The sequence below is a fragment of the Blennius ocellaris genome (assembly GCF_963422515.1).
Source record: "Blennius ocellaris genome assembly, chromosome: 5".
Taxonomy (NCBI): domain Eukaryota; kingdom Metazoa; phylum Chordata; class Actinopteri; order Blenniiformes; family Blenniidae; genus Blennius; species Blennius ocellaris.
Genome location: NC_137654.1, coordinates 15,000,167 through 15,026,736, shown reverse-complemented (window position 1 = coordinate 15,026,736; position 26,570 = coordinate 15,000,167). Strand labels below are relative to the sequence as shown.

Genomic DNA, 26,570 nt, shown 5'->3' with positions numbered 1-26,570 from the left:
GGAAAAACCACCAGCCTGAACTCATTATTTTGTTTAGGGCAGCTTGTTTTTTTTTTTTTCCCTTTTACAGTTTACACCCAATGTTTCGATTTTATCTAGGAAAAGTAAAAAGCCGAAAATAATAGTAAGAATGACTGAAAACTTTGAGAAAATTTGTGCTACTTGATGTATTACTATTTTTTATCATTTTTGGGGGTTAATTACAAAAAAAAATACCACCTCCATACAAAATATAAGAAACTATCAAATGGATAAAACACAAACTGCCTTGCTAATGTGACTATCATTGTCAGTGCGATATAGATATTCACAGTAAACAAATCTTGAAAGATTAGAGTGAATTTAAAAATGCTTTACTTGCACCATGGTTACTTGCACACGCTACATGGAAACATTTGACCTATTTAGCCGCAGCTCCAATCTGCAGAAACCCTCAGATAATTGGTGTCAACTGGGAGGGTAGTTAGCACGGTAGCTGAGCAAGGAGAGAAAGAAGTGGTTGAAGAAAATGTTGTGATGATAAAGAACGGCACTCAGGGCTCCGCAGGGACATATTTTTTCTCCTGGCACCACCCCTAGAAATAAATATGTGCTGGCTGGGGAAATAAAAGAATGTGACGAATACCATTTAGAAAGAAATGATAACTAAATGCTGACTGCTGTGATATTAGCTGAAAGTGAAGTGGCTGCTTTGCTCTATGCGAACAGAAGCTTGGTGTATTATTGAAATATGATTAAAACCTCCTATTTCATCAATAAAAGCACGTTTGCTGGTTTGTCAGAAATCTTTGGATGTGTAATATCACCCATGAACTCCTGTGTGAACTTGGTGATAAGCACACCCGAGCTCTTCTACCGCCACAAGCCTCCACTGCGTTTTACATTGTAATTGGATACAAATAGGAGCATCGTTGTGTGCATAAATTAAATAATAAGGTTGTTAATAACTTCAACCTTTCTTGTTTTCTTGTTCCTTTATTTATTGGTGCACGCACGTTTGTTTTTAATATATTTTTTCAGGGAAACTTAAATTACACATAACACATCTTCCTCAAGAGGTAAATGATAAAAGGACTTATACAGTATGACATGCAATTTGATTTTGATGACTGTGGAGGAAACGCACCCCTCCTTCGGTGTGTGTGTTCCATCTACTGCTTGATTAGTTTTACTGCACATGTATATCCTCTGCATTGTGATTAAAGTATCTTCACCACCAGACCAGACAAAGCATATCAAATAATTGGGTTCAAATCTAAATTAAGCAGAGCTGACACTTTCCATCTATTAACGGAGATCCAACCACCAACTTCATGATGGGAAGAAACGACCAACTGAACCATGCTGCTTCTCAGCAAGCCTCCACCTCCTTCATGTAGTTATCAAAAGTTCATGTTTGTCTGGTGCATGTATTTCTTAATTATTTACCATTTGTGTCCTGCCAGTTATGAACCATTTTAAAGTTGTTGTTTTTTTTTGTTTTTTTTTATTGGGTAGGTTTGATGAGCATGCCCGGCGACTCCAGTCAGCAGGCCCGGACCGCCTGCTCCTACCAGCACTCCCCCGGTGCAGGGAGCGGGGGAGGCGGTGGCCACCATCACCAACACAACCACGGCCAGACGTCGCACCACCCTCACCACCCTCACCTTTCGCCTCACTCCACTCACAGTCAGCACCAAGCGCACGGTCAGCACTCTGGACACTCCCAGCAGCACCAGTCTCTGTCCCACCACAGCGTACAGACCTGCCCCACAACAGGTGAGCAGCACGCGGCTGAAAGAGCATGACGCCTGTCTGCGCAGGTTTCCATTCCCAGGGTCTCTGCAGTGGGTGTTGGGTTTCAGCGGGAACTACTCTATTAAAGAATAAGTCACTTTGTTGGACTCACAGCCTGCCCATGTATAACAGGACTTACACCTCAACACACGTTCAAAGCTTTTTCTAGAGATCCTGAGTAATTAAGACATTTGGTTTCGAGAGGTTGTACTGTTTTTTGGGGGGGGTTTTGTACCACAATTTCCTTCTGGAGATGCTGTGATCAAAAATTATATAACACACGCCTTGATCTAGTCAGAAGATAACGATAAGTGTCACTGCCGTGAGGCAGAGTGTGAGTTCAGTGGGAATTAGACGGAGCACAGAGGCAATGCAAAGCATGCCCTTCATTCAACCAACTTCATCTGGTGCAAAGGTGTTCATGAAAGAGCCATATCTTTAGTTTAGAGAGGGATGAGGAAGATCAAATAGAGCATCTTGTTCCAACACTGTTTTTAATGCCGGAGATGAAGGAAAATAATATGTCGTGTCACATTCCGTTCCCTTTGAGGGTAAAGTGTGCTCGCACTTTGGCAAATTGTTATGTTGATTGACTTTTGCTCTGTTGAGTCTTTCTCTCTTTTTTTTTTTATTTTGTTTTTTTTAGCAAGTGCTGTGCACATGCCCGACACAGTAAACTATACTGACTGAACACTGCTATCTTGATAATGTGTCCTTGAATTGACAGTACAACTTTGGGCTTTCAAGACTTTGTTGTAGATAATCAGCTGCACAGCCTCCCCGCTGCTTCAAGATAACAATGTGCCAATGATATTCAGGACCACACCTCATTTTAGGACCAACACACACACACACACACACACACACACACACACACACACACACACACACACACCGGTGCTGACATGAGTGCGAGTAAATCAAGTATGAGGACAGTATATTGTTGGATCAGAGAATGGCAGTTTTCTTGTTGCTATGGGTCAGATTTGAGACAAACCAAAGACGTTACCATTTAAATGTTAGATTCACAGGAAAATGTGAATCTCCTGAGTTATTTTAACGTATTCAAGGTAACAGCTAAACAAACAGCAAATCCTTTGTGTACTTGTTTCAGAATTCACTGCTACACACATGTTAATACATATGAGCATAAACGCACACCAATTTCCTGATATTCCAGTTTTCTACCATATCCAGTTAAAGTTCTAAACACATATGTACACAGTAAATAGCCAATGCTGAGAGCTAATACTGACTTACTTGATATTTTCAGTCTGCCAAAAATGTAAACAAATGCAGGCACAAGAAAGCATATCTTATGTTTGCAGCTCGGAGCGAGTTGTCGGCAGAGGGACCCACAGTGTTCGGCTTTGAAAACCTTGCTCTAGGATATTATTATGGCCATCAGTTTGCAGTAATTCAGCCTCATTAATGAGAGATCATACCGTTTCTGAGAGTTGGGTGTTCGTGAGTGGCTGTTATACACTGCCCATTTGCATGCTTGTTCACTATTGCTGTTGTGCAGAGTGTAAATACGAGCAGCAAAAACACAGCAGAAACTCGCTCATCTCAGTCTGCTTCGTTTATCACAAGTAGTAAACGTGAGGAACTTCTGCTGTGGTTACTGGCACTACCACCACCGAAAAACCTGGCCGGTGTTTATTGTTGCTCTGTGCTGTTCGTCTCTCTCACCGCTCTGCTCTCACACAAACTGGCCGAGGAAGGAGGCTGACTACCTCTGAACCTGCTCCTGTTTGAGGTGCTCCAGTTTTCTTCCACAGTCCAAAGACATGTATATTAGGCCAATTGGGCTCTCTGAATTGAGGCGTGGTTATCTGTCTGCGTGTGTTCTGTGATGGACTGTTCACATCTCCAATGTGTACTCTGCCTTTCACCTCCACTGTCGGATCGTGTTGGCTCTCGCCTCCAAGTTGGACAAAGCAGCATTAAAGTTGAATTTTGATTCACGTCATCACTCTCAGCATCTATGCATGTCCTCCTTCACCCAGGTTTTGAAGTAGTTTCTGCCTGAGATTATAAAACTATTTTGATTATGAATGAATGAATGGTTTATTTGTTCTAAACTATTTATTATAGTGAATAAGATACTGCAGATATGCCCAATATTTAGAACACCACAATGAGAATGCCTTTAGATTTATATAGTTCCCACCACTGAGCTATCAGAGGGTATACTTGTCTCTATATCATGGCATCAAGCTTCAAAGTTATTCATATTCATGTCATTTTGACAAATTGTAATATGATATAACTCACCAATTACAACAAAACTCACCTTATGTGACTCGGAAATTCTTATTTCAAAACCTCCATGTCCAGTATAATAATTTTTGCCCTCTGCCATATATATATTTTCTTCCCTTATTCTGGTGAGAGGAACTCTCAATGTACTTGGTATAGATCCCCATAGCACTGCAGCACAACTACACCTCTTGGTTCCAAAAGCCACATTGGTCTAAATGGAATTCACCCTGTGCATCAAAATAGGCTTGTCTGTGTACGAACTCGTTGCATTTATATTATGTTCTTCCCTCTATAAGGTCCCAGAGCAGATGATATGATGAGGCTGCACTGATACAAACAGTCTTCTCTGAGATTTTTTTTTCTCCAGCTCTTATTCCCAGTCTTTGCGTCTTCTTTTTTTTTTCCCTCCCTCCTCTGTGTCTCTCAGGCCAGTGAAAAAGACTATTCAGACATTATTTATCTAGGTTAGTATTCCCCTCCACAGAGCCGAGGATGAATGAAAGCAGCTCCTCTGTCTTTGATCCACGGGCTGCGAAGGTATTGGTGTTTAGTTTGTGATGGGGAAGGTGGTGAAAAGCATCTTCTCCTTTTTTCATCTCCCTCAGAAGCAAAAGCGTGGCTTGATTTTTCTCTGTGTAAACTCATACCACCTTGTGGTTGTTTACAGAACAGACAGACAGTTTCACATCATTTCGTCGATCAGTTCACTGCTTGGAAATCATTTAAAATACTTCAGTTTAATCTACTATCAACATTTAAATATGTTAAACAATGTTATTTATATGAGAGGATGTATATGCTTTTTCTGTGTTTTCTATCAACGTAAACATTAAAGGAGATACAAAGGTGACGGCAGATATTGAATTTCTAGCAAATCATGGTAACATAGTGATAAGCACTTTCAACCTTTTATTGAAAGGAGAACAAGATGAGAGGCGTCATTTAAGCAGTGTGATGGAGAAGAAATGCAAAAAGAAGCATGACGAGGAAAACCAAAAAGCCCCCAAAACTGATGAAATGAAAACGTATTCCCTCATTGGCAGCTTTATTAGATACACTCGTCCAATGTAATATGATCATGTAACACACTCCTGCTATAAATTCTGCCTTTGAAAATGTAATAATGTTCAGTATTGCTCAAAATCATCTTCGACAATTTATTTTACCTATGTTTATTTTCTCCCTCAGTCATATCGTTTAATGAAGTTGCTTAAACATTACAAACAAACGTGAAATATTTTTGACTGTAATTATAAAGAGCCGGTTACAACTTAGTCAACTGTCAGCACAAAAAAAACAACAATCTCATCTCATCTCTTGAGTGAGCATTCTCAGCAATACTTATATTATTATTAATACATAATTGATATTTTGAATTATAAGAAACAAAGAAAATAGTGCCTTATGTCAATGTCATCACAGTCATTATTTTTGATTGATTTGAAACAGTGTCTGGTTCTGTGATTTTGGAGAAAAGGTGTAATTTGGGGGGAAATTCTCTGATGCTCATCTACAGAGTTCCATTAAAGCCTTTAGAAATAAATTTGAGTGTTTGTTTTAAGGACTGTGCATGTGTGTGTACATCCCAGGAATGTCATCAGACTGGTACCCCAACCTGGACTGGCTAAAAGAGAGCTGCCGCATTGCTACGAGCTACAACTGGGCTGACGTGGACCTCTCCCCATTTCAAGGTAGCGCGCGCACATGCACACACGCACACGCACATGCACTTAAGTACACACACTAAGAGCAGGGACGCCATCAGTGTGGACGTCTGAAATGAACATTGATAGAGCTTGTGTGTACAGCATGTGTCTCCACCAAAACATCGGGGGGAAAAATTGACAAAATGCTTATGATGCCAATCAGTTACTTTGATTAAACCATTGTGATTTCTCTCTGTGCTTCAAAATACCACTTGCCCTTGAGGCACAATATTGTAATATCCAGCATTATAATAGTGCAGGCCTAATAAAAGTCATTATCCTGCATTGAGAGGTTGCAGCTCCATGTTCAGTGTCACACACACACACACACACACACACACACACACACACACACACACACACACACACACACACACACACACACACACACACACACACACGCACACACACACACAGAGGCTGTCTCGCTCCCTCCCAATTGTATGATGTGAATAATCCAATTAGGTCCCGGCTCAGTAACAGGCTCTTATCACGGTCAGTGCACAAAGCCGGCAACATCCACACACGATTGATGACGACGGCTGGTCTTATAACACACAGGCTGCTGCTGTCTCTCTCTCTCTCCCTCTCTATGCCTGCAACGCTTGACCTCCCTCACACCGCTGGTAATGCCATCCTCCACTGTCTCTGGCTCGCCTCCAAAGAGACGGGGCCGAACCTCTTGTCTCTGTCGCCGCCGTACACACACACACACACACACGCGCGCGCCTTGTGAATTTCATTTTGGGAAAATATCAGATGACAGTTTGATGAATAGAAGCTTGGGTGTGTCCTTTTTGGATAAAGTCAATACAAATAGCTGTTTTAGATTCAGCGTCTGGTCGTACTAAATGCGAGCGGGCATGTTGTCTGGAGAGCAATACTGAGTGGCTATGGTTGAGGTTGACTGTAAACCACTGTGCAATTGAGCGTCACTTCACAGTGATGTATAATACAATGTATTTTTTTAAGTTGTTAAGAAATACATCTCAGACTTTACGTATAAATTTAAGTTTAAGTTTTCATAAAAATTGTCACCGATCCAAACGCAAATTGGCATGTTTTTACATGCATGCTTTTTTTGTGCAAATAGGTGAGTCAAGCTGAGTGTTTAATTGGCTCATATCCTCACACTGCCACCACTTTAACAATAACCTTGAACCTCAGGACAGGCATCATTGTTCTTCACAGATCATTGGTTTATATTACAGTAGTTAACGTCCTGAGAAACAAAGCATGTCATGGGAATAACATAATCTACCACAATAAGGGTGTAAAAAGGTCATATACTCCAGTTTGCATTATTTGGTTGTAGAATGCTGTCTGGTTACAAAGATAACTACTTTATTGTGCTGTAATTAATTTATGTATTGAATAAATTTGCTTAAATGGGGAAAAAAGTGTTGTTTTAATGCAACAAAAGCCGAATAAGGTATCTGCAGATATTAAAGCACTTAATACACAAAAAAAATATTCTGATTTTATGCGTACTATATGATCTTCGTCTGTTTTCAAAGTAAAACAGTTGTGCCAGACTAGTGTATGTCCTTACAATTCTTAAAATGATACAGACTTTCAGTCTCAAATTATGCATTTCATTATATGTAGTTGGAGAGTAGTAATTCACTACATTTCACATTAGGGCTCTCACAAAGTATTATGGGACTAGTATTATGAGTCTTGATAATTACTGAATCCTAATTCAATATATGTAAACTGTACCTCAGTGCAAAAAAAACGAAATTTTAAATGACCCAAAACTGTATTATTCACACACTCGTCTCAGAGCTGTTTCAGATAGTAAGAAACGATTGTGGGGAGTCATATGGCAGGAATATAACCACTCCCCACCTCGCTAGACTTTCCCCAGCCGCTGTCTGTCTGTCTGCAGCCACTGTTGGCTCCCTTCAGCTACCAAGGCTCGATATCAATGAAGGCTAAGTGGTTAGTTGTTGCTGGAGGAGCCATCTGTTCACCGACGTATGATGGTGTGACTCACCAAGTATTCCTTTAACGTTAGATAAGTCCTCAGAGAGAGATAGAGAAAAAGGGGTGTATAAACAGGTTTGTTGTTTTTCCGGTTTGGTGGATGCTTTTGCTTGGCAAACTCGTGTGTCGTCAACTTCTGGCCCATTTAACAAAACCTGGAAAACTCAGATTACAGGAGAGGAAACTCTTTTAGGGTTACAGTGCTGCGCCGCCGTCATTGCCCACCTGTTTGGTGCAAACACTTCTGCCACACGCGGCTGCAGCAGTGACCTGGGAGCCAAGCTGACGTGCCAGCCAGCGACTCGCACTCATTAACTCACGCTGTGTGCGTGTGTTTGTGTATGTGCAAACGTATGTGTGGCACCGTGGACCCCCATAAGGAGACAAAAGAAGAGATACCGGCCAATAAAGAACTGAACACATGTTCAACGAGATAATTAACATGATATTATCAAATGCTCATTTAAAATGTCACAATGTAAGAATACAATTATCATTGATATTGCTCGCTAAAGTCCGATTTCATATTTTGTGTTTCAAGCCTCAAAGTTAAACTATAATATATTTATTCCGCGTCTCAGTCTGTGTCTGCTCCCTCCGTCTGTCAGGTCTGAAGGAGAGCATGCGGCAGGCCGAACGCAACAACTGGTCGCTGGACCCCGCCCAGATGGCCGACCTGTGTTCCTCCATCAACCAGTTCTTCACTGCCACGGGGGTCATCCCCCCGCAGAGCGCCAACCACCCACAACCTCAGGTCCAACACCCGACACCGCCGCAAGCGCCGCAGCAGCATCCGGCTCAGCCACACGGGGCCATGCACCCGAAGCCCAGCCATCACAACCAGCAGGGGCAACACAACCAACACATCAACACGGGTCAGTCCACGCACACACACTTCCTACTTACATTATAACTATGTGCCATTGAAACGCAGCCTGTATTTTTTTTGCGAGAAACTAAGATCCATGTGAGGGTATTTCTGATTTTAAATCAAGACAAAAATAGCCATATATATATATATATATATATATATATATATATATATGTTTTTCATTATATAGGTTTTCCTAGCAGGCTTGTATAGCATGTTAACACGAAGGTCTCACAGCAAAACTCTGAATTGCTTCACAGACACTCGCTGACTTAAATTAAGAAAAAGTCATACACTGTTAAGCGCTTTACTTGTCATGAAACTCGGTTGTATCTCCATCCGTAGATCAGTTTCATATTAAAGGTCTTGATGTGTGTTAACTGGGATGAGCTCTGGACTGTTTCTTCCTTAAAGTGGAAACAGAATATGGATAGCTGGACGAGCGTATGGCGATGAAACTGAGCTGTAACTTGAATGCATCAGACATTCATTTTCTCCTGACGCTCTGGGAAAGAAAACTATGTACAAGATAAATAAAACACTTAAGAAACTCATTACTTATTTGCCTAATTTCATCCTTTGACAATCGGCCTTCTGAAACTTGCTCAGGGACATTTCTGCACTCGCTCGCAGTGACGGACGCTGCGGCTCAGGCCTTGAAGCTGAGTTACAGTCTCCCTGCTCGCTGTGCCATTGTTGGCCCATTATATATTTACAAGGGAATTATGGATGTTGTCAGTTTCATGGCAACTGAAGTAGAGATACGAAGACGGGGGGATATTTCTCCAGTGGGAAATCCACTGAGTGACAGCAGATTCTGAGGGATTTCTTGGGCTTAGCATAAGATGGCAGTGAAATTGTGTGGCGCGCATGATAACAGCTCGTGTTCTGCAAAGACAAGTGTGCGTGTGTGAAAGTCGGGAAAGTAATCTGACAGTTAGTCACTGGCCTTTTGTCCGTCCTCCCGCAGGGAACATGTACATGGACTCGAGACAGAACATGTCTTCTCTGATGGGACCACCAGGGTATCCACACCTGCCTCTCATGAGCAACACGGCTCCCGCCATGACGGGAGACTCCTCCATCGCCCTGCTAACAGGTCAGCAGCCTTCCTGATGTGTAGAGTTCATGTGCAGATATGTTTGGGTGATAACACATATTTTAATTTGTTTAATCTGACTCTCTGGGTTGAGAAAAACAACACCTCAACTTTTTTAAAGAGAATCAAGACAGTTAAAAATGTTCTTCAACAGTTAGTTTTTCCACTTCCGTTAAGTTGACAGACTCACAAGAAACAAATCATCGTTTTAGTTTCTCAGAATTAAAAAAACAAAAAACAGCAAATTGCATGTTTCAAACATGAAGTTATTTCTTTTAAATGCATTTCTTAAACCTGCAAAAGGACCACCTCACATAAGACAATACATAAATGTTTTAATGATCTTCAAATACAATTCGATGCCCATTCAGTATGTTAATGTTGTGTGCAACTAGATGAGATTCACAGAAGTTTTCCTGAAGGCATCACAGCCTTTCTAAACATAATTTGCTTCATCAACAAAATACAAAAACACAGTTCAGTTTGTTTGTAAGGCTCTTCTGCATCTCATCAAGCCGAAGTCTTACCTCAGAAAACAGCTAGAAATGACTGGTTTTGTTGGAAAATGTGCTTTTAATGGCCTAAATGTCATTATAAGCAGTTTAATTATGACAGTAAAGCTTCCAGTCCTTGCACTTTCATCCATTTCTTTCTTGATTTTCATTTTTTTTTTGCCACCAATTCCAGCAAAATTAGAGTAATAACATTGTGGAATTATTGTAGATTCAGCATTTCTTGAGAAAATTGATCGAATAACACTTTGGCGAAATGCTTCAGAGATTGCAGTATAATCACGAAACTGAAATGTAACTTCAATTCCCCTGTAATAAGCTGAATGTGGTAGTTTTTGTAAAGATGTGGTTGTTACAGCCTTAGGTTGTATTATTGTTACGATGATAATGTCACAAAAAGAGTCATGACACATTTGACTTGTGATCAAAATTGACAAAACCGCCAACCACAAAATGTTTTACTCAAAGTTGAGTTTCCTGTTGTATTTGAAAAGGATGCAGGAAAAAAAAAATCACTCAGTTCCAGGAACAGATGATTGCTGCTAAAGCATAGAGTATCTGTCCTTTTCTTCACATTCAGGTCATCACAGCCAGCTGAGCCAGCAGCAGCAACAACACGCACTGCCACCGGGTCACTTTCAGGTGAGACGCATGCTCACTGCAGACGACATCCAGGATGACTTTGACTGGGACTCCATAGTCTGAAGTGAGTCGTCGGCCAAGCAGACGATGAAGGGTAGGGCTGGAACCGCGGTGGAGACACAGAAACAATGTGGGAGGACGGTGACCTGAGGTATGGGACAACCTGCTCCTCTCACCTGTGTGAGCGGACAGACGACAATCCGACACAAACACAGTCATTTTTTTTTTCCTCCAATCATGCAGGCCTTTTTTTTTTTTTTTTTTTTTTCTCCTGATCCCAGTGGTTGAGTCTAAAGACAATCATTGAACTGAGTTGGACAAAGCCAAGATGTGAACCCATGCTTTGCAGAGCAAAAGGACATCCAAGGTTTTCCGAATTTTCTCATGTTGTATCCTCATCGACTCAATGCCAACAGGGTTACAAGTCGCCAAAGTGTTGTCAAATTGTCTGTGATTTGCTTCCTTTCTTTTTCTAAACCTGTTTCCCGTTACATCTTGTGTCCCCAGGTTTTAACACTTGTGACTAAAATAGGGAAGAAAAAAAAAAACCAACACATTTTCAACCTTGATGCAGTAAATCATGTTTTTCTCTCACACACCACACGTGAAATATGTTCTTATTTATTATCGTTTGCTGCTTCAAACATTTGTTTTCACTCTTTCTGTGAGTCTCACCGGTTTAAAGCACCATTTGGTGAAAGAAAGAGTTGGTGCATCAACACCAGTGAAGCACAGCACCACCTGCTGCTTAAAACTGGCAATATTTCTGCTCCTGTCACGTCACAAACATCTATGCATCAAAGTCTGCTCCTTCCCGATCTTGTTGCTTTCACTCTGAAACCAAGGCTGATCTTCTTTTTCTTTTTAGTCCATTGCGCCATTTCTCAGGGTGTAATATTTACATACATCCATACATTTCTGCCATAGACATATCTAGATGTGAGAATAACTGTGTGTTGTATGGTGCTGTCAGTATTCAAATCCCGTTGGCTAAATGGCAAGCTTCCCCTCTGACTGTAGTCAAAAGGTTTCAAATCTTCATTTGTCAGCTGTATAAGCTAAGCTAATACAAAATACTGTGGAATAAGCTTTCAGTAGCTCATAGAGCAGCCACTAATTAAAATGAAAACAAGACGCTGGCGAGACTCAGACGTTCTTTTCTGCGATATACAATACTGTTTCTCTAAGTCCTGTAATTTGGGGGAAAGTGCATATCATTTACAGCCAGGCAGAAAAAAGGTTGGGCGTAATTTTCAAGACGCCTCTTCTTCAAGAGGTGGAGCAGTTTTTGCACAGCGCCAAGCTCAATAGCATCTAGTGAATATAGGAAGAATGACAGAAAACGTGACACTTTTTTTTTTTTCAATTATGTATTCCAATAAAACAACACAAAAAAACCCCCCACAAGAATGGCAAGGTGAACAGAGACTTCAACAAAATGCTCTAACCTTTGTTTTTTCACTGTGATGTTATTTTTGTCTATGTGTACAAGTGTGTATAGTCCTCTCTGATTTTCTTTAACATACAGCTTCATACAGCTTGAAAAAATAGCATAAGAATCTAGTGAATTTCTTTGTATTATTACTTGAAGGTCTCATATTTCCCGTATTGAAATGTTGGACCTTGAAGTGCTATTTGGTTCGAAAGGTCTCAGTAATTGTTCAGGTGGTCAAAACAAGGTCTCATTGTAGAAACAAAAAAAAAAAAAGAAAAAAGAAAAATACTCTTTAATATTACCATTAAATGCTGTATAACAGTGACCAGCATATATATCTTCTATGTTTTGTGTGTTGTTGTCCTTGTAAATATCAGTATGTTACTCCTCTGTTTGCCCATGAAAAACACGGACTGATAAAAAAAAAAAAAAATTAAACTGCAAATGGAGACTGTATTTTGTTATTTGTCCTTCAGGAGACACATAATGTACATACCTTCAGTATATTGTAAATAAGTGATTTAAAAAAAGAGAATCAGAGAGAGGAAAAACTGGCCTTGGCATTTTGTGTGTCATAGATAATCTGTGTATGACAGTTCAACAGTTACAATCTGTTTCAGTGTTTATTAAAATGTCATTGACCATTTTTACTGCGCTAACCCTGCAGCTGCTGTCGTTATTTCTTCCGCTGTTTGCATGTTTGACTTATTAGTCCTTTAAAAAAAAAAGCCTTTAAATCATGGCCCTTGAGATGACTTTGCGAAAAGTTCTAAACGTATCACATTAGATATGATTTCTGATGTGATCTCTCATCAAATTTGTCAAATAAAACATCAAAGAGTTTTTGGGGGCTGTTTTTGGGTGCAGTAAAATCCATAAGTTGGAAATAGGAGCAAAAAGACAAAACAGGAGCTCCATATAGAAAACGTGATTTTTTTGATATTTCACTGTACTTTTCAGAAATAAAAAAGCAGAATGTTTAAATTGCACTTATGTCCCTTTCAAAACTGACCTCTACAGCTTTATGAAGTGATGTTTAATTAAATGGAGACAATTCAACTATGTACTCCTACTTCATCGTTGTCTGAATAAGTTATCATGCTCTTATTTTATCTAGTCTGACTAACATGGGCTCAAATTGGGTTGTGTATTACCACTGATTGTTTGTTGTTTTTTTTAATTGAAAAAAAAAAATTCTGCAAAGTATCGAACAGTCCTGTTTTGGTTGTTAAAATACCTTTTCGTACGTTGGGATTTTACTGTCTTCTCCCTTCTTGGCTTGCTGTCCAACAGGTGTCAGCCTAGTGCCAAGCAAGCGTTTGTTTGTCCTCTATCATATATAAACTGGACAGACCACCCATGCTTGCCGGTGTGAAAGTCACACAGTGTTCTAACTGTATTTACTGCTCCTTTTCATTGGCAAATTGTTTGTAAAATGCGTCTCTCTCTCCCGCTGCCATACGTCATCCATTAATATTCCTAAAAGACATTCACTGTTGTCTCAGAGCAAAGGTGCAGATTCATTGCAGATCTGGTTTCATTCAGTATTTGCCGTTTTCATCAGTGAAGAACTGTTACACATTTTGACAGCCGACATGCAGTGAGGCTCTGTTTTACTGCAGACACTTACTTGGCTCTAAACTCTGTGATTAAAGTTTATTTGAGACAGCTCAAAGTTCTGTTTACATCTGCCTCCATTCATTCAGGAAGCATTTAAAAAAAAACTTGTTACTTCAGCTTTTTAATTGCATAAACCAGCTTGAGGTTCCAGTCGCGTCTTGATAAATAAGCCAACTGTCTGTTTATCTGTATTTCGAAGTGTGCGTTTGCTTGTGGGAGAGAGTGTGTGTGTGCACGCTGCTGATATTGCAGGCTGTGTGCAGACAGGAGGGCTGTCCTGGCAGCGTACCAAGAGGAGAGCGCGTCTTACGCGGGGCCGGACCACAAGAGCTGAAACCACCTTACCCCCTTATCCAGACGCCCTCCTCCCAAACCCAACCTGCCCCTTGCTCCTCAGCCCGCCCAGCCCACCACCACCGGCAGTACCAGCACCCCTCCTCCACTCAGTCACTCACACGCACCCTCTTTTCTCTCTCCTGCTGTGTGCCATTCCCTCTCTCTCTCCTTGCACTTCCTCAAAGTGGCCAGAGCTCCACTCTTTTTCTCCTGTCCTCTCTCCACATCCCTCTGCCACTCTTTGTTTTTCCCTCGCCCTCTCAAGAGTGACCAGGCCGACCCTCGGCCCGTCCATCTTCACCTCCGCACCTTAAAACCGGATCTCGGGCTGCTGCTCTCCATAACTTCCTCCAAACGACTTTATTTTCATTCTTGACCTTTTTTGGTCCCCCTGGAGAGGCCGGTTCAGTTGTGTGTCTGGCGTGTGCGAGGTCTCTGGTGTCGTGCTCTTTGCCCTGAGGGAGCCCCTAAAAGGTTTTGGCTGGTGAGAAGATCGCACAAGAGTTTTCAACATGATGAAGGTTCAGCTGCTGCTGCTGTTGGCCCTGGTTGGCCCTTTCTGCGCCTTCACACGTGCAAGTAAGTCAACTCTCCACCATCAGTGTCCTACTGTTAGCACACTGTGTCCCCTCACTCCCTCTGCCTCCATGTGCCCACGCCACACCAGTCTTTGTCTGCTTTAATCCCCGTTCATTAAACGATGTCACTCTGGATTTCGGATTCAAACAGGAAGAAAGTGGTGTTCAAACTTTAAATTTTTTTTAAAATAAAAATTAAACGATAATTTTTATGTTTAACCGACTTCAATAATTTTGACAATTCAAAATTAAATCTAAAAAGAAAAATTCTGATTGATAAAGGCTTTACTTGAAAGCTCATCAAAAAAAAAAATCCCTAAAGTGAAAACAAATTTTTAGATAACTGTGTTGATTCAATAAATAGGGGAGTGACTCAAATAGAGATCCTGTGCTTATTTTAACAGATTACCTCATTCCAGCCCGTTAGGTTTTGGTCTCATTTTTGCACCGTTACCCACTTCTGAGCTCTGAGGGGAAGGAAAAGTTTGATTTGCAGACATGAGGGAAAAAAATGATGTAATAGCGGGAGCTCTGCTGCCTCGTGTCTGTAAATTCTTGGCACTGCCAAACAGAAGAAAGGAATATCCTTTGGAAACCTCCCAAAACAGTGCTCATTCCCTGGGAGGGAGAGAAGGTGGGGGGAAGAGGATTGTAAACTGTAACGTACACCATACACATTTATTTGAAAGCCTACCCGCTGCTTCCTCTCATTTTACTCCTGATTCTCTCATTTCTCTCTGGCTGCAATGACTTTCCTCACTCTTTTTCCTCCGACTCTCTTCTTCACATTCCCGCCTTTCTTCCCTACTTTATGCGTTTTTCCCCATTCTTTCTTTGCCTCCGCTTCCTTCCTTTGCCTTGACCAGCGCTGTTTGCCCAGGGGAATAAGCAGGCACCAAGAGGGGGGTGTGGTCGAGGCCTGAGGGAACTATCGGGCAGGGCTGGTTTTGCGTGTGTGTATTAATAGATAGAAGCTCTATATTTAAGAGGGTCATATGGATGAGAGAGGAGATGTGATGAGCTTTAAGAGCTGCTCCACCCTCCCGTGCCCATATGTTGTTAGTCCCGGCAGGCGCGCCACCTCTTGGCATTTACCCATCTTTGGTGGGGTATCAGGCTTTACCACTTTAACCCTCAACCCCCACCCCCACCCTACCCGGTCTCTTAACGGCCCTCCACCTTTCTCCAACTCTCTGCCCCCTTCCTCTGTTCCAGCTTGATGGGTCTAACCCTGGGGGACAGAGTTAGTGTGGACACCGAGGGGGGCAACAGAGAGGGGATGGGTCTATTTTTAAACAACAACCTTTACTAGCAGACACTGCTGGCTCACTTCCATGGAGGTTATAATCTTTAAAGTTTTGGGAATAACCCTTAATACCCTCGTCTCTGTTTTACAAAGAAGGAAACGTGAGGGAAAAACTGTATTTCTCAGATGTGCCTCATGCATGAGGAATGGGCTCCTTTATCACCATCTTATTCAGCTATGAAACCCCATGAATCCTGTAAAACCTTCCATCTCCTCCCGCTCTCTCCTGTCGCCCCCCCCTCAGCCACCCACCCTCAGTCTCCTTCCTAATGAGTTTTGTCTGACTCGCCAAGCCAATAACATCCCCGTCACATCTGGCCGCTGAAGGGAGAGGTCAGAGCCCTTTGTCCATGCCAGCTCTTAGAAATGACTCAAATGTTGCGCTCATACTCCAAATATGAGACACAGGCCAGTAAAAAGAAACCTTGAGGAAGGAGCGCTTCGCACGTCAACCAAGTCTTATTTTGGGGGGGAAAAACCTCACACACACACACACACACACACACACACACACACACAAAAACGCTCAGTCATACTTTTAAAAATTTCCGCAAGCAGACAGAAACATCTGTTTATGGAAAGGAGGCTGAGCCCATACCCTGACAAACAGAGACTGAAGCAGCTCCCGTCATATGAGAGTGGCAGCTCCTGAAGCATCTAAAGCCATGTGTCGCTCAGACCTTCCTCTGAAAAGTTTTGTTTTTTTTCTCCTTGTGCATCTTCTCTGACACGAATGCCTCATATCAGTAGCACCTGCGTGTGCTGTGACGTAAGACATGGTTCAAGAAGGGAAGGAAAACTGTAGAGGTGCTGAGAGAGGCCTACCCAACCGGGTGCTTAATGATGTGGGAGTCAGATTTGAAAGTTAGAAGGATCAGAAACACATTAAGAGGCCAGTTTGGTGAAATCTTGAGGCTTACAGGTATTCATCTTGTCTCTGGTTGTTAGATGAGCTGGGGGGAAAAAAGAGTGTTTGAAGAGCATAACCTGTTTATTTAGACATTTCCGCAGTAGCTGCATTTCCTGTCATCTCTGCTCTGATTCATCACGACCTAGAAATGTAATCAAACCTTTAAGGCCGGAGATTAAAGGCCCACTTGATCCGGTGCCAGCTTCTGCCCCTGGTGATGGAGTCCAGATGGGACCTGCTGCATGTCCTCACATCTAAGTTTGAGGAGGAGGAGGAAAACAGCAGCTCCCATCTCAGCGCAGTCGCTCTTTGTGTTGCATCTGCGATAAGACAGGCTGAGAATATTCCACTCTGGCCCGTCGCCTGCTTGAAATCCCCTGCGTGCATTACATGGCACACCCCGGTATCATTAGCGATGACTCCTCACTGGTTTAGCGGGGGAGTGTGCGCCGTGCAGCATCTCATATTGGCACTGCGAGACGGGCTGGGTGCCTATATCTTCTCTCACTTTCCTCCCTCAGCGCCACAAAAACATTCCTGGACGCCAAAGGTGGACACACTCGCACTCCCTCACATCGTCTACACAGACGCACTCCCTCCCACACAGTACTGTGAATTAGTAGCACACACACACACACACACCGAAGCAGGGGGCCTCAGTGGCAGCTGATTGTGCTTGTAATGGATGGAAGCTGCTACTCCCTCCTTTCCTGTCTCACACTGTATATTGTGTCCCTCTCTCACTCTTTCCCTCAGTGTGGAGCTTTTATTTATGGGAGACAAGAGTGAAGCCCCACACGGGTGCCTCTACCTCTTTCTCACAGCTTTTTGCTGTGTTGCTCTCCCACTTCCCCTCAGCCCTTTGCCCGCCGACTTGCCTTTTACACTGTGATATTCACGGTTCCCTTCTGTTCTGGTGTATCACTCCAGCTTTTGCGGTGAGGAGTTATTATAGTCCATTAATATTTAAATACATCTGGGACATATTTCTGTTTGTCGAATTTGTCCTTCAACGTGTTTTCTGTAACCCGATAAATTTAACTGCTTTCTGTGGAGCTTATTTGAAAAAGCTTGTTGGAGTCCAGCGATGACCCCACAGGTTTACATGCACACACACACGTGCACTATGAACTCGGCAGCAGTTGCTGACCTCCGTGGAGTGACAGGATGATTTCTGGCTGTTAGATGATGATTCAAGCTTGCTGGACATGGAAATGTATGCGAGAGGAGCGAGTGTGTGGTCAGACTTGTGGGTAAAGTGACCTGACTGCGCAACTGAAATTCAAGAGACAGATATGTAAAGGCCTTCGCTGAAGATGGTAGGACTGGAGCAGCGTGTTTTGGATAAGAGTGCCTTTTTCTGGATTTTTCCAAAAGTGTCCAGTCATCATATCGATACATGAGAAGCATCAATGTCAAGTTATACAACCATGCAAATGTCACATACTGTATACTGTATACAGAGGCAGCGTCCCTCGGCTTCTTGACCCAGGCTGAGACCGGTGTGTTGGTAGAAATCCTTTCCAGCTTCAGGGGTAATGTTCTGCGCCTGACCCTCTGCTCAGAGGCCCTTCTGAGGATTAACACGGTCACTTTACATACCAGCCACTACACACAGTCGCACATCTTGTTGTAAACCAAACGCCATACATTGGTGAAATCAATTAGCAGAAACGATGCTGCTTCCTGACTCCTCAGCTTTGAAACCAACCATTCCCTCCGAGCTCTCCTCCACCCTCTTGCTTTCTCTTGCTCTTTCTCTCCAGGGATTAGGTCTGCTCAGAGGTTTCAGCGCCAACAAGCTTCTCCTCAGGGAGTGGCAGGGTCATGCCGAGGAAGATAGGCAAGAGGTAGATGAAAAGAAAGAGAAGTGTACCGAGGCCACAAGAGTCTCGCTGAGCGACCAATGCAGCTGTATTAACCCTGGAGGGCTTAGCACAGTGGGGAGGAAATACTACTCTGAGCTAATTGTGGGAACTGTACACATAATGAAACAATTGTTGGTGGAGGTTGAGGCGGTGATTACACATAGTGTGCAGGCATACTCTGTGAAGCACAGACCATTTTATCATTGCTCACAGACGTCCCAAACAAACAGTCGCCATCTGAAAACCCCCTTCAATAGTCTGCCACAGTGGGAACAAATGTTTTGTTATATTTACCCCGCCTGTTGCTAATGAACACGCGGGTCTGCACCAGTTGTGAGACAAGTCCAGCCATTCAGAGTTATTTTTACCCCTGTAAAGTATTCTCTATTATTTCAAGTATTTAGAAGAACCGGACAAAAAGGGGACGGAGAGAACATGATGTCACATGCTAAGTTTAGATAACACACACACTCAGACACACAGTTTCTTTTCTGCTCTCCTCAGAAGGAGCATTTTTGAGGGAGAAGCAGATTTAAAAGGGCTTTTTAGTTTTCCAAAGAAAAGAAGCCCTTTCAGGCCAACAGCTTGTTGGTGGAAAGTTAACTCCAGACTGTAATTTCGATGCCACACTGAAATCTACCTCCTTAATTTTGTAGCAGTGCTGTCCAGGCTAAGTTTTCAGTTGTGGCTTAGGATGATGAACGGGGAGGAGATGAAGCAGAAGTTATTGGAGAGAAATGAACTCGGACCAGTTCATCGTCCAGTCCTCGATGAAAGACAAAGGGATAAAAGCATCTCTTTTGATTCCTTTGCAAGCAAAATTTGATTGATACCCAAACCTTTTAAGAAGTCGTGCTTTCAGTACATCTGACATTTCTTCATGCTGTCAGTCGAGCATCTCATCAAAGATGAAGCAGATTTAATTCTTCTGGAATCATCCAAAAGGTCGCTGATTGTTCAGTTGTTAATTCTGACACTTTGTAGGCCGTGCTCCTGCTGTCCCACCTTCCTCCGACTGCACGCATTCAACGGCACAGGGTTAAGAAGCCTTCTCGCGCTCTCCTCACACATTGGCTGCCGCAGCAGCGGCAGCTCCCTCCACAGGAAATGAGGCATAGGATGTGGCATGCCAGTGCGCAAACACGCAGCCTTAAAGACAGGATGGAGGAGAAGGCGGAGTGGTGGAGGAATGGAAGGAGGATGTACGTGTTGTGAGGTCACTGGGTGTGGTGTACGTGCGCCATAACCATATGCCGATGTTGGGAGAATCGCTCAAGGCGGAGCATGAGGAAGAGGAAAGGTCTGCATGGATGCATCATTTTGTCAGAGAAGCACAAACATTTACTTTGAACATTTTAGTGAATGTGTCTGCCTCTCCGAGAGGCAGGACGATGTTTAAGCATGCTGCTAACAGCTGCTATAGTCAGTGATTCTACTTTTATAGTTGTAGTCTTTCAGCTGCTCCCTTCTGGGGGTTGCCTCAGCAGATCATGTGATACACATGTTTGATTTGGCACAAGTCATTTTGCGCCGGATGCTCTTCCTGATGCAGCCTCACCATTCATCTTTGCTCTGGGACCGGCACCAGAAGTACTCAAAAATCCCCTCCAACAGCTGGTTACACTGCTGTGTACTCAAGTGATTTTCTTTCAGGATTTTAAGTCAATTTAAGAATCTCGATACATCCAAATTGACATTAAATGAAAGTAGATAAATTGTGCAAAATGTACATCACAGCTTTGCTTTGATTTAATATATCTAGTACATAGTTTGTCCTATCAATAGTGAATTGACAACAATATCGAAAGTCTCAATAATAGCTTTCTCTGCCCCTTTAGATCAATGGATCCTGATATAAAAGTATGAAAGCATGAACTTGTAGCATCTGTAAGCAGCAGCACTGCAGGAACCATTGAGAAGTCAGGAGCTAGAACCTCAAGATATGACCCAAACTAATCATGATTATGAATTTGCCACCTTTAACAAAAGTGAAACTAGTCATTTAAAATGAAATTGAAGAAAAGTAACATTTTATGTGTTAGAGAAATGTGTTTGTTCGTTGTGACTTGCACATTTCATGTGTCATTAGATATTTAAATGTGATACTACTGGGAACACACAAAAGCTGTCGGACATCAAAAAGGTCTGTGTTGATAAAAACAAACAAACAAACAATTGAACCAACTCACTGAGCAAATTTCTCTGTTCCTGCATAGCATGTAAAATATAAGTTGGTTGGGAATCAGATCACCCAGTTTGGGCGAGAGAGAAATAAAAACAAAAATGGAAGAAGAAAGAAACTGAGCCCTGGAGAAATTTGTCATCTTTCAACTGATCGCTCTTTCAGGCCCGACAGAGATCCCTGTGGAACTGGACGCTGTGACCGATGTGGCAGCAACGGAAGGAGCGGTAACAGAAGCTCTCGAGGTTACTGAGGTTCCAAAAGAGGAGGTCAACACCCTGGTCACCGGGCCCCCTGCGACCGAACCAGCGGCGGCGCCCGAAGAAGTAGCTACAGAGGTTTTCACCGTAACTCCTGCTCCCGTTGAAGACGTGGTCACAGAAGAGGCTGTTGTGGAGACTGAAACGGCTGTCCTTGCCACTACTGGAGTACCCGCGCCCCTCATCACCGAAGCTCCCGCTGTGGAGAGTGAAGCACCCACTGAGGCGGCCGAGGTCCCAGCCGAGCCGACGGCGGCTGCTGGAGTAGAAGAAGACGTCCTCGTGGAGGATGGCACAGAAGGTGAGAAATTTTGAGCGACAGAGGCTGGACTGGCGTAAGGAAAAGTCACTTCAGTGGGCGGTAAGAGATATAAATATCTCAATCAAACCGAGGAAATGACTCACGACAACAAGGAGTTCAAAAATGTTCATATCAAAAGCAAGCTGTTCAAAGAGTCTAAAACGTGTATTTCCTCTTGTCCCACAGAGGGCCTGAGCTCTGGGCAGGTAGTCGGCATTGTGATCGGCGCCTTGCTGGCGGTGATCATTGTGATGGCTGTGGTAATCGCTGTGGTGAGGAGGATGGGCAAATACTCGTAAGTATCCAACTGCACTGAGACACCTGTATACGCACACCGAGAGATTGAATGCATGTTATGCACTGATTCATTGCTTGTGGCTTCCTCTAAACATGGAGTGAAAATGATTGAGCGCTGACGCATCTGAGGATGAAAAAGCATCGGGCAGTGATGTAATGTTTCTGTGAGATAAGATGGCGTCAAATGCCCAACGCGAGCTGCGGAGCGCTTCAACCGTAATTGGTCTCCAGGTGGCGCATTTATTTTGACCTCAAATGTTTCCTCGTACACGACTTCTCTTCCAAGTTGCAGAATTCCCACGGACTGTACCCTCCCCATGAGAACAGGATGTGAATAATTAATAACAACAGTAATGATGATGCATGTTTTTTTGTGTCACAGGTCTGCCAAGAACAAAAAACCTGCCAAAAAAGACAGCATTTTGGTTTCTGTAAATGTCTCTATTTGATTCTTTCAGCTAACCTCTTAAATTGTATTAATTTATTAATGTTACAGATGTGTTTTTCCCCACCCACCAAAAGAAAAAGAAAAAGAAAAATACTGACAAAGTCTGACAGTTGTTGCTCCTGTTGCTGACACATAGTCCTTTCTTTGCTTTGGGTGGAAGAAAATCTGGCATTTATGGGAATGAGTGGCCCTCTTAGGCCTTAAAATTAGGCTGTTTATTGACTCAGAGATTATCTACATGACCACCGGTGATCAGGTGGACCGGTGATTATTTCATTCACAGCTCAATTTCATTCCCACAAACAAAGGACTTGTGTTTGTAAGAAGTGTGGTGGCAAGCCAGAGTTCACAAATAATCTCCCAATAACTAATCATCAGATTTCCTGGGATTATTGACGTAATAAATGTTTTTCACAGTATATAGACTTGCTAATTCAAGCGACAGTCAAAAACAGACAAATGTGCCCTAAAAGTTAATCTTGTCCTCTCCTAAATATGGCAATGTCAACTTATTTTTTTTCCCCTTTTCATAACATGTCCTGAAACTTTACCTCAATATACAAACTCGCCTCTTTTTTTTTTTCTACTACATGTTTGTTTCTCTATCTTTCTGTCTTCATGGTCCAGCAATATCATGAATAACACATAACAAGTACACCAGTTAATTATCTTTGAAATTAAATTAACCTTAAAGACTACCGTGATTAACATTATCTCAGTGATATAAATCGTTGTTCCGTCTCTGACTTGATTTTCCTCTTTCTCCCCGCAGCCCCTGAGGAAAAAGGCAGCCAAGCAGCCGGAGCGCCCAAAGTTCTGGAAATTCTGAACTACTGAACTGTGATGTCATTACTGATCATTAAAACAAGCACGACACCAGAACTAAACTCGTCTAACCAGGACTCTGGACTGTAGCCAAAAAAAGAAACAAAAACAAAAAGCAAACAAAGATGGGGAGGGAGGTTTGAGTGTGTTAATGTATATACTGCGTGTATGTGAGGCGAGAGTGGGGTACATGAGCTTAACATCCTCACCTCCCCTGCTTACCTCCCTGATCCCCGGGAGCCGCTGACACAAAGGGCTCCGTCTACCCCTACTCCCTCGGAGAGAACAAAACAAGGTGACGGCAGGATGTCACAACGATTTTCAGGGCTTTTCAAGTGCATTTTGTAGAGAAAAAGAGCGGCGAAGGGAGATTATCTGGCATCGGGGAGGGACCATCCCCTCCATTAAAGTGATGTAGTGCCTGACTTAGATTGAGGTTAGAGAACACGGCAGAACATGAAAATAGGAAATACTGACAAAACAAAAAAGAAAATGTCTCAAACACACAAGGAGGCTGGGATCTGTAAAGAAAGCAGGAAGTACTGTTAGAAATTCCACAGGATGTATATACAATGCAAGGGGACTACATATTATACAGCTAATGACTTTCTCATATGTTGCAGTTGCATAGGCTAGCATTTGCTATTATGGAATACGCAGTATGTACAGGCAGCCTTAGGCTATTTTTGTGGCTAGAAACACCCCCCCCGAGCACCAGTTAAAGCACGTTCTCATGCAGCCAGGGTCTCCGACACGTCGTCCAACTGTATGAAGCACCGCGTGCAGAGGTTGTTCTGACATAACACTCGTAAGCTCTGAGGGCGAGCATGGAAAAAAGAAAAAGGCACCCTCATTTGCAAGAGTAACGTGACATTCTGCCCACTTTAACACTGACATATAAAAACCTAATACATATCTGTGAAATTTAGCAGAAGGGTTTGTGCCACTGTCTCTGGTATTCTCTCGCTAGCTCGGAGGATTTTAACGTTTGAAGCGCATTATTAAATGTGAATTGACTGTACTTTTTGACTGCCACCCATTCCAAAACAAAGTTTGACTCGGGACGACTTCTGGCTTGTTCTTTTAAAATGATTACACTCTCGCCAGCGAGTTGTCACACATAGTGATCGCATTGTCTCGACGGTGCATTCGCAACACTTCTGTTAATAGTTAGATTACCAGAACAGCCACGCAGTCTTTATATGGCGCTAACCCCGGATCGCATGCACATGATGACATTTAATAGTTGCACTTAGTTTTAGTGCACAGCGTTAGGCAGTTATGCCCCTTTTTGTTATTTTCGCAATTGTAAGTGTGCTAAATGGGTGTACAAATAATGAAGTCTCAGCTTACCCCTGCTTGCTTTGCAGACCTGTTTAATATGTGCACTGAATGAGTGGTGTAATGTTTTAATGAATAGGTTTTAGACACTGCAAATGTTTGCAACGATACTTGTTGGTTTCCTCCCTTCTGCTTTGCCACATATTATCACTTCTAAGTCTTTAAATTGTGCCATCTGATTCATTCAAACCTTTTATTTAATTGCAGTGTTTTTGTCCATACTGTTTCAATAAAAAACTGAAAACACTCTGTCAGACTTTTGACTAAATTGTCCTTTTCATTTTGGGAAAAAAAACAAACAAACTTGGTTGTGTCGATAAAAGTGGTTAGTGTGCAAGCCTTCTTATTTTATCCTAAATCAGGGCTGATAACTTTTCTGTCTGCTTGAAATTGAAACCTTTACACATTATTAGTTAATATTCATTACAAAACGCATGTATTCACAAAATTGTGACATGACATCAATCTATATATGTTTTTTGCGTTTTTTTTAACTCATCCAATATGGGAACATGCAATTTTAAAGAATATCCAACTGTACAATCTGCACTTTATGACGAGGATGAAATGCACATAGCAAGTTTAACAAGTTTCCACAGGGGCAGCATCCAGCAGCCTGCTCTGATTGGCCCATTCACGAAAGGCTTAACATTTTCAAAAAGACAACCCACTTTTTTTCAGCACGCTGACAAACAGGACCAAATATGGAGGACCATATGGCCTCAAGTCGTTGGGTCGGTTGAGCCCGCTGACAGTTAGGTGTGTTTTTTGTGTCGTGTTGTGGAGTTTTTCGTACTGTGCTGTTAAGCTGAGGCAAGGCTCCAACAGTGGGCTGCGAGTTGCACAGAGATGCTCTGTCTGGCTCCCTCTCCTCCGTGTGGTTTTAGGCAGCGACCCAACACCCACCACCCCAGCCTCTGCCCCAACGGCCAGCTTCATAACTCTCTTTAGCTCACTCTCTCTCTCGCCTCAGACTTCTGGGAACAATGGAGTCTTTTGAGAGAAGCAAATGGAGAGGCTATGGGCCGTGGCTGCTCCACCAAGGGGGGGAATTCTGTACATCGCTGCAGGGCGGGGTCATTTCCTGGGTGGGCCCAGGATCGATCATGTGCTTTCACACACACACACACACACACACACACACACACACACACACACACACACACACACACACACACACACACACACACACACACACACACACACACACACACACACACTAAGTAGTATTCCAGCAGTGACATGAATCATAACTCTGTGAAGATGAACACGTGTTAAACCTATTATAACTGTCACGGGGCAGTAAAATGTCTCGGCAAAGGCGTCCATTAAAGATACACGATAAAAGTGCGAGTCTCAGTCACATCCATGACACATGCTTTCAACGGTAGACACATAGGTCACATTTCATCCTTCACAATCTCAATTCAAATCTTCACTATTTCCGCACTAACCTGTATGAGTCTTAGTTGTGTTGGTGAAAGACAGTAGACAACGTTTTCCTGCACTCTGCAGTGAGACTGAAAACAGTTTGAGAGGAAGGAAGAAACCGCTCAGCCTGAACAGACAGATGGATACAGTAATATTTTTCCTCTAACATAAACCAGACTGGTGTATGGGGGTTTAACAGAAGAGTGTCTGTATAGTGGCAACCAGAAATACTGTCCCTCACAGTCTGTGAGAGATGTTTTGCACACCCTGGACAGACTAAATTGGTCATCTTTTTTATTTGTAGCAAAGCAAAAAAAAACACAACTAATCCCAACGGTGTAAAGAAAGAACAGATTGTTCAACAATGAAGAAGTGACCATTTCTAAATGCACAGTTATGAATAAACAAACAGGCATCAGGCTAATTCTCTTTAATATGACAACTTGGCTCCGAGCCAAGAGCCCTTAATCTCTTATGAACTTGGAGATGCATTGAACTCTGAAAACACACGCGGACTGATAACAATCATGTTTTGAATAAATACTTTATTTTATGACAGGTGGGCCCATGCA

At 42.6% G+C, this 26,570-nt stretch overlaps 2 protein-coding genes across 3 annotated transcripts in view; both read left to right on the top strand.

The window, feature by feature from the left end:
• The window catches only part of LOC308130004 (forkhead box protein J3-like), a gene marked incomplete at its 3' end in the record, with an annotated part of 65,388 nt that extends 54,465 nt beyond the window's left edge, over positions 1 to 10,923 (top strand). The window contains exons 10-14 of the mRNA XM_080496172.1: positions 1,498 to 1,758; positions 5,631 to 5,732; positions 8,345 to 8,611; positions 9,578 to 9,706; positions 10,799 to 10,923. Coding sequence (XP_080352298.1) covers positions 1,498 to 1,758; positions 5,631 to 5,732; positions 8,345 to 8,611; positions 9,578 to 9,706; positions 10,799 to 10,923 — 884 coding nt within the window. The remainder of the gene's footprint in view (positions 1 to 1,497; positions 1,759 to 5,630; positions 5,733 to 8,344; positions 8,612 to 9,577; positions 9,707 to 10,798) is intronic.
• A 3,444-nt stretch (positions 10,924 to 14,367) lies between these two features.
• pdpn (podoplanin) lies at positions 14,368 to 24,823 on the top strand (the record flags this gene model as incomplete). Of its 2 annotated transcripts, XM_080496716.1 has the most annotated exons (4): positions 14,370 to 14,830; positions 21,261 to 21,656; positions 21,843 to 21,951; positions 23,174 to 24,823. In XM_080496716.1, exons 1-4 carry the CDS (start codon positions 14,764 to 14,766, stop codon positions 23,178 to 23,180), a joined length of 579 nt encoding a protein of 192 aa, XP_080352842.1. In that variant the 5' UTR covers positions 14,370 to 14,763. The 2 variants fall into 2 exon arrangements, with proteins under 2 accessions (XP_080352843.1, XP_080352842.1); XM_080496717.1 differs by lacking the exon at positions 23,174 to 24,823 and having other exon boundaries at positions 14,368 to 14,830; positions 21,843 to 21,955.
• Between the last annotated feature and the right edge of the window lie 1,747 nt (positions 24,824 to 26,570).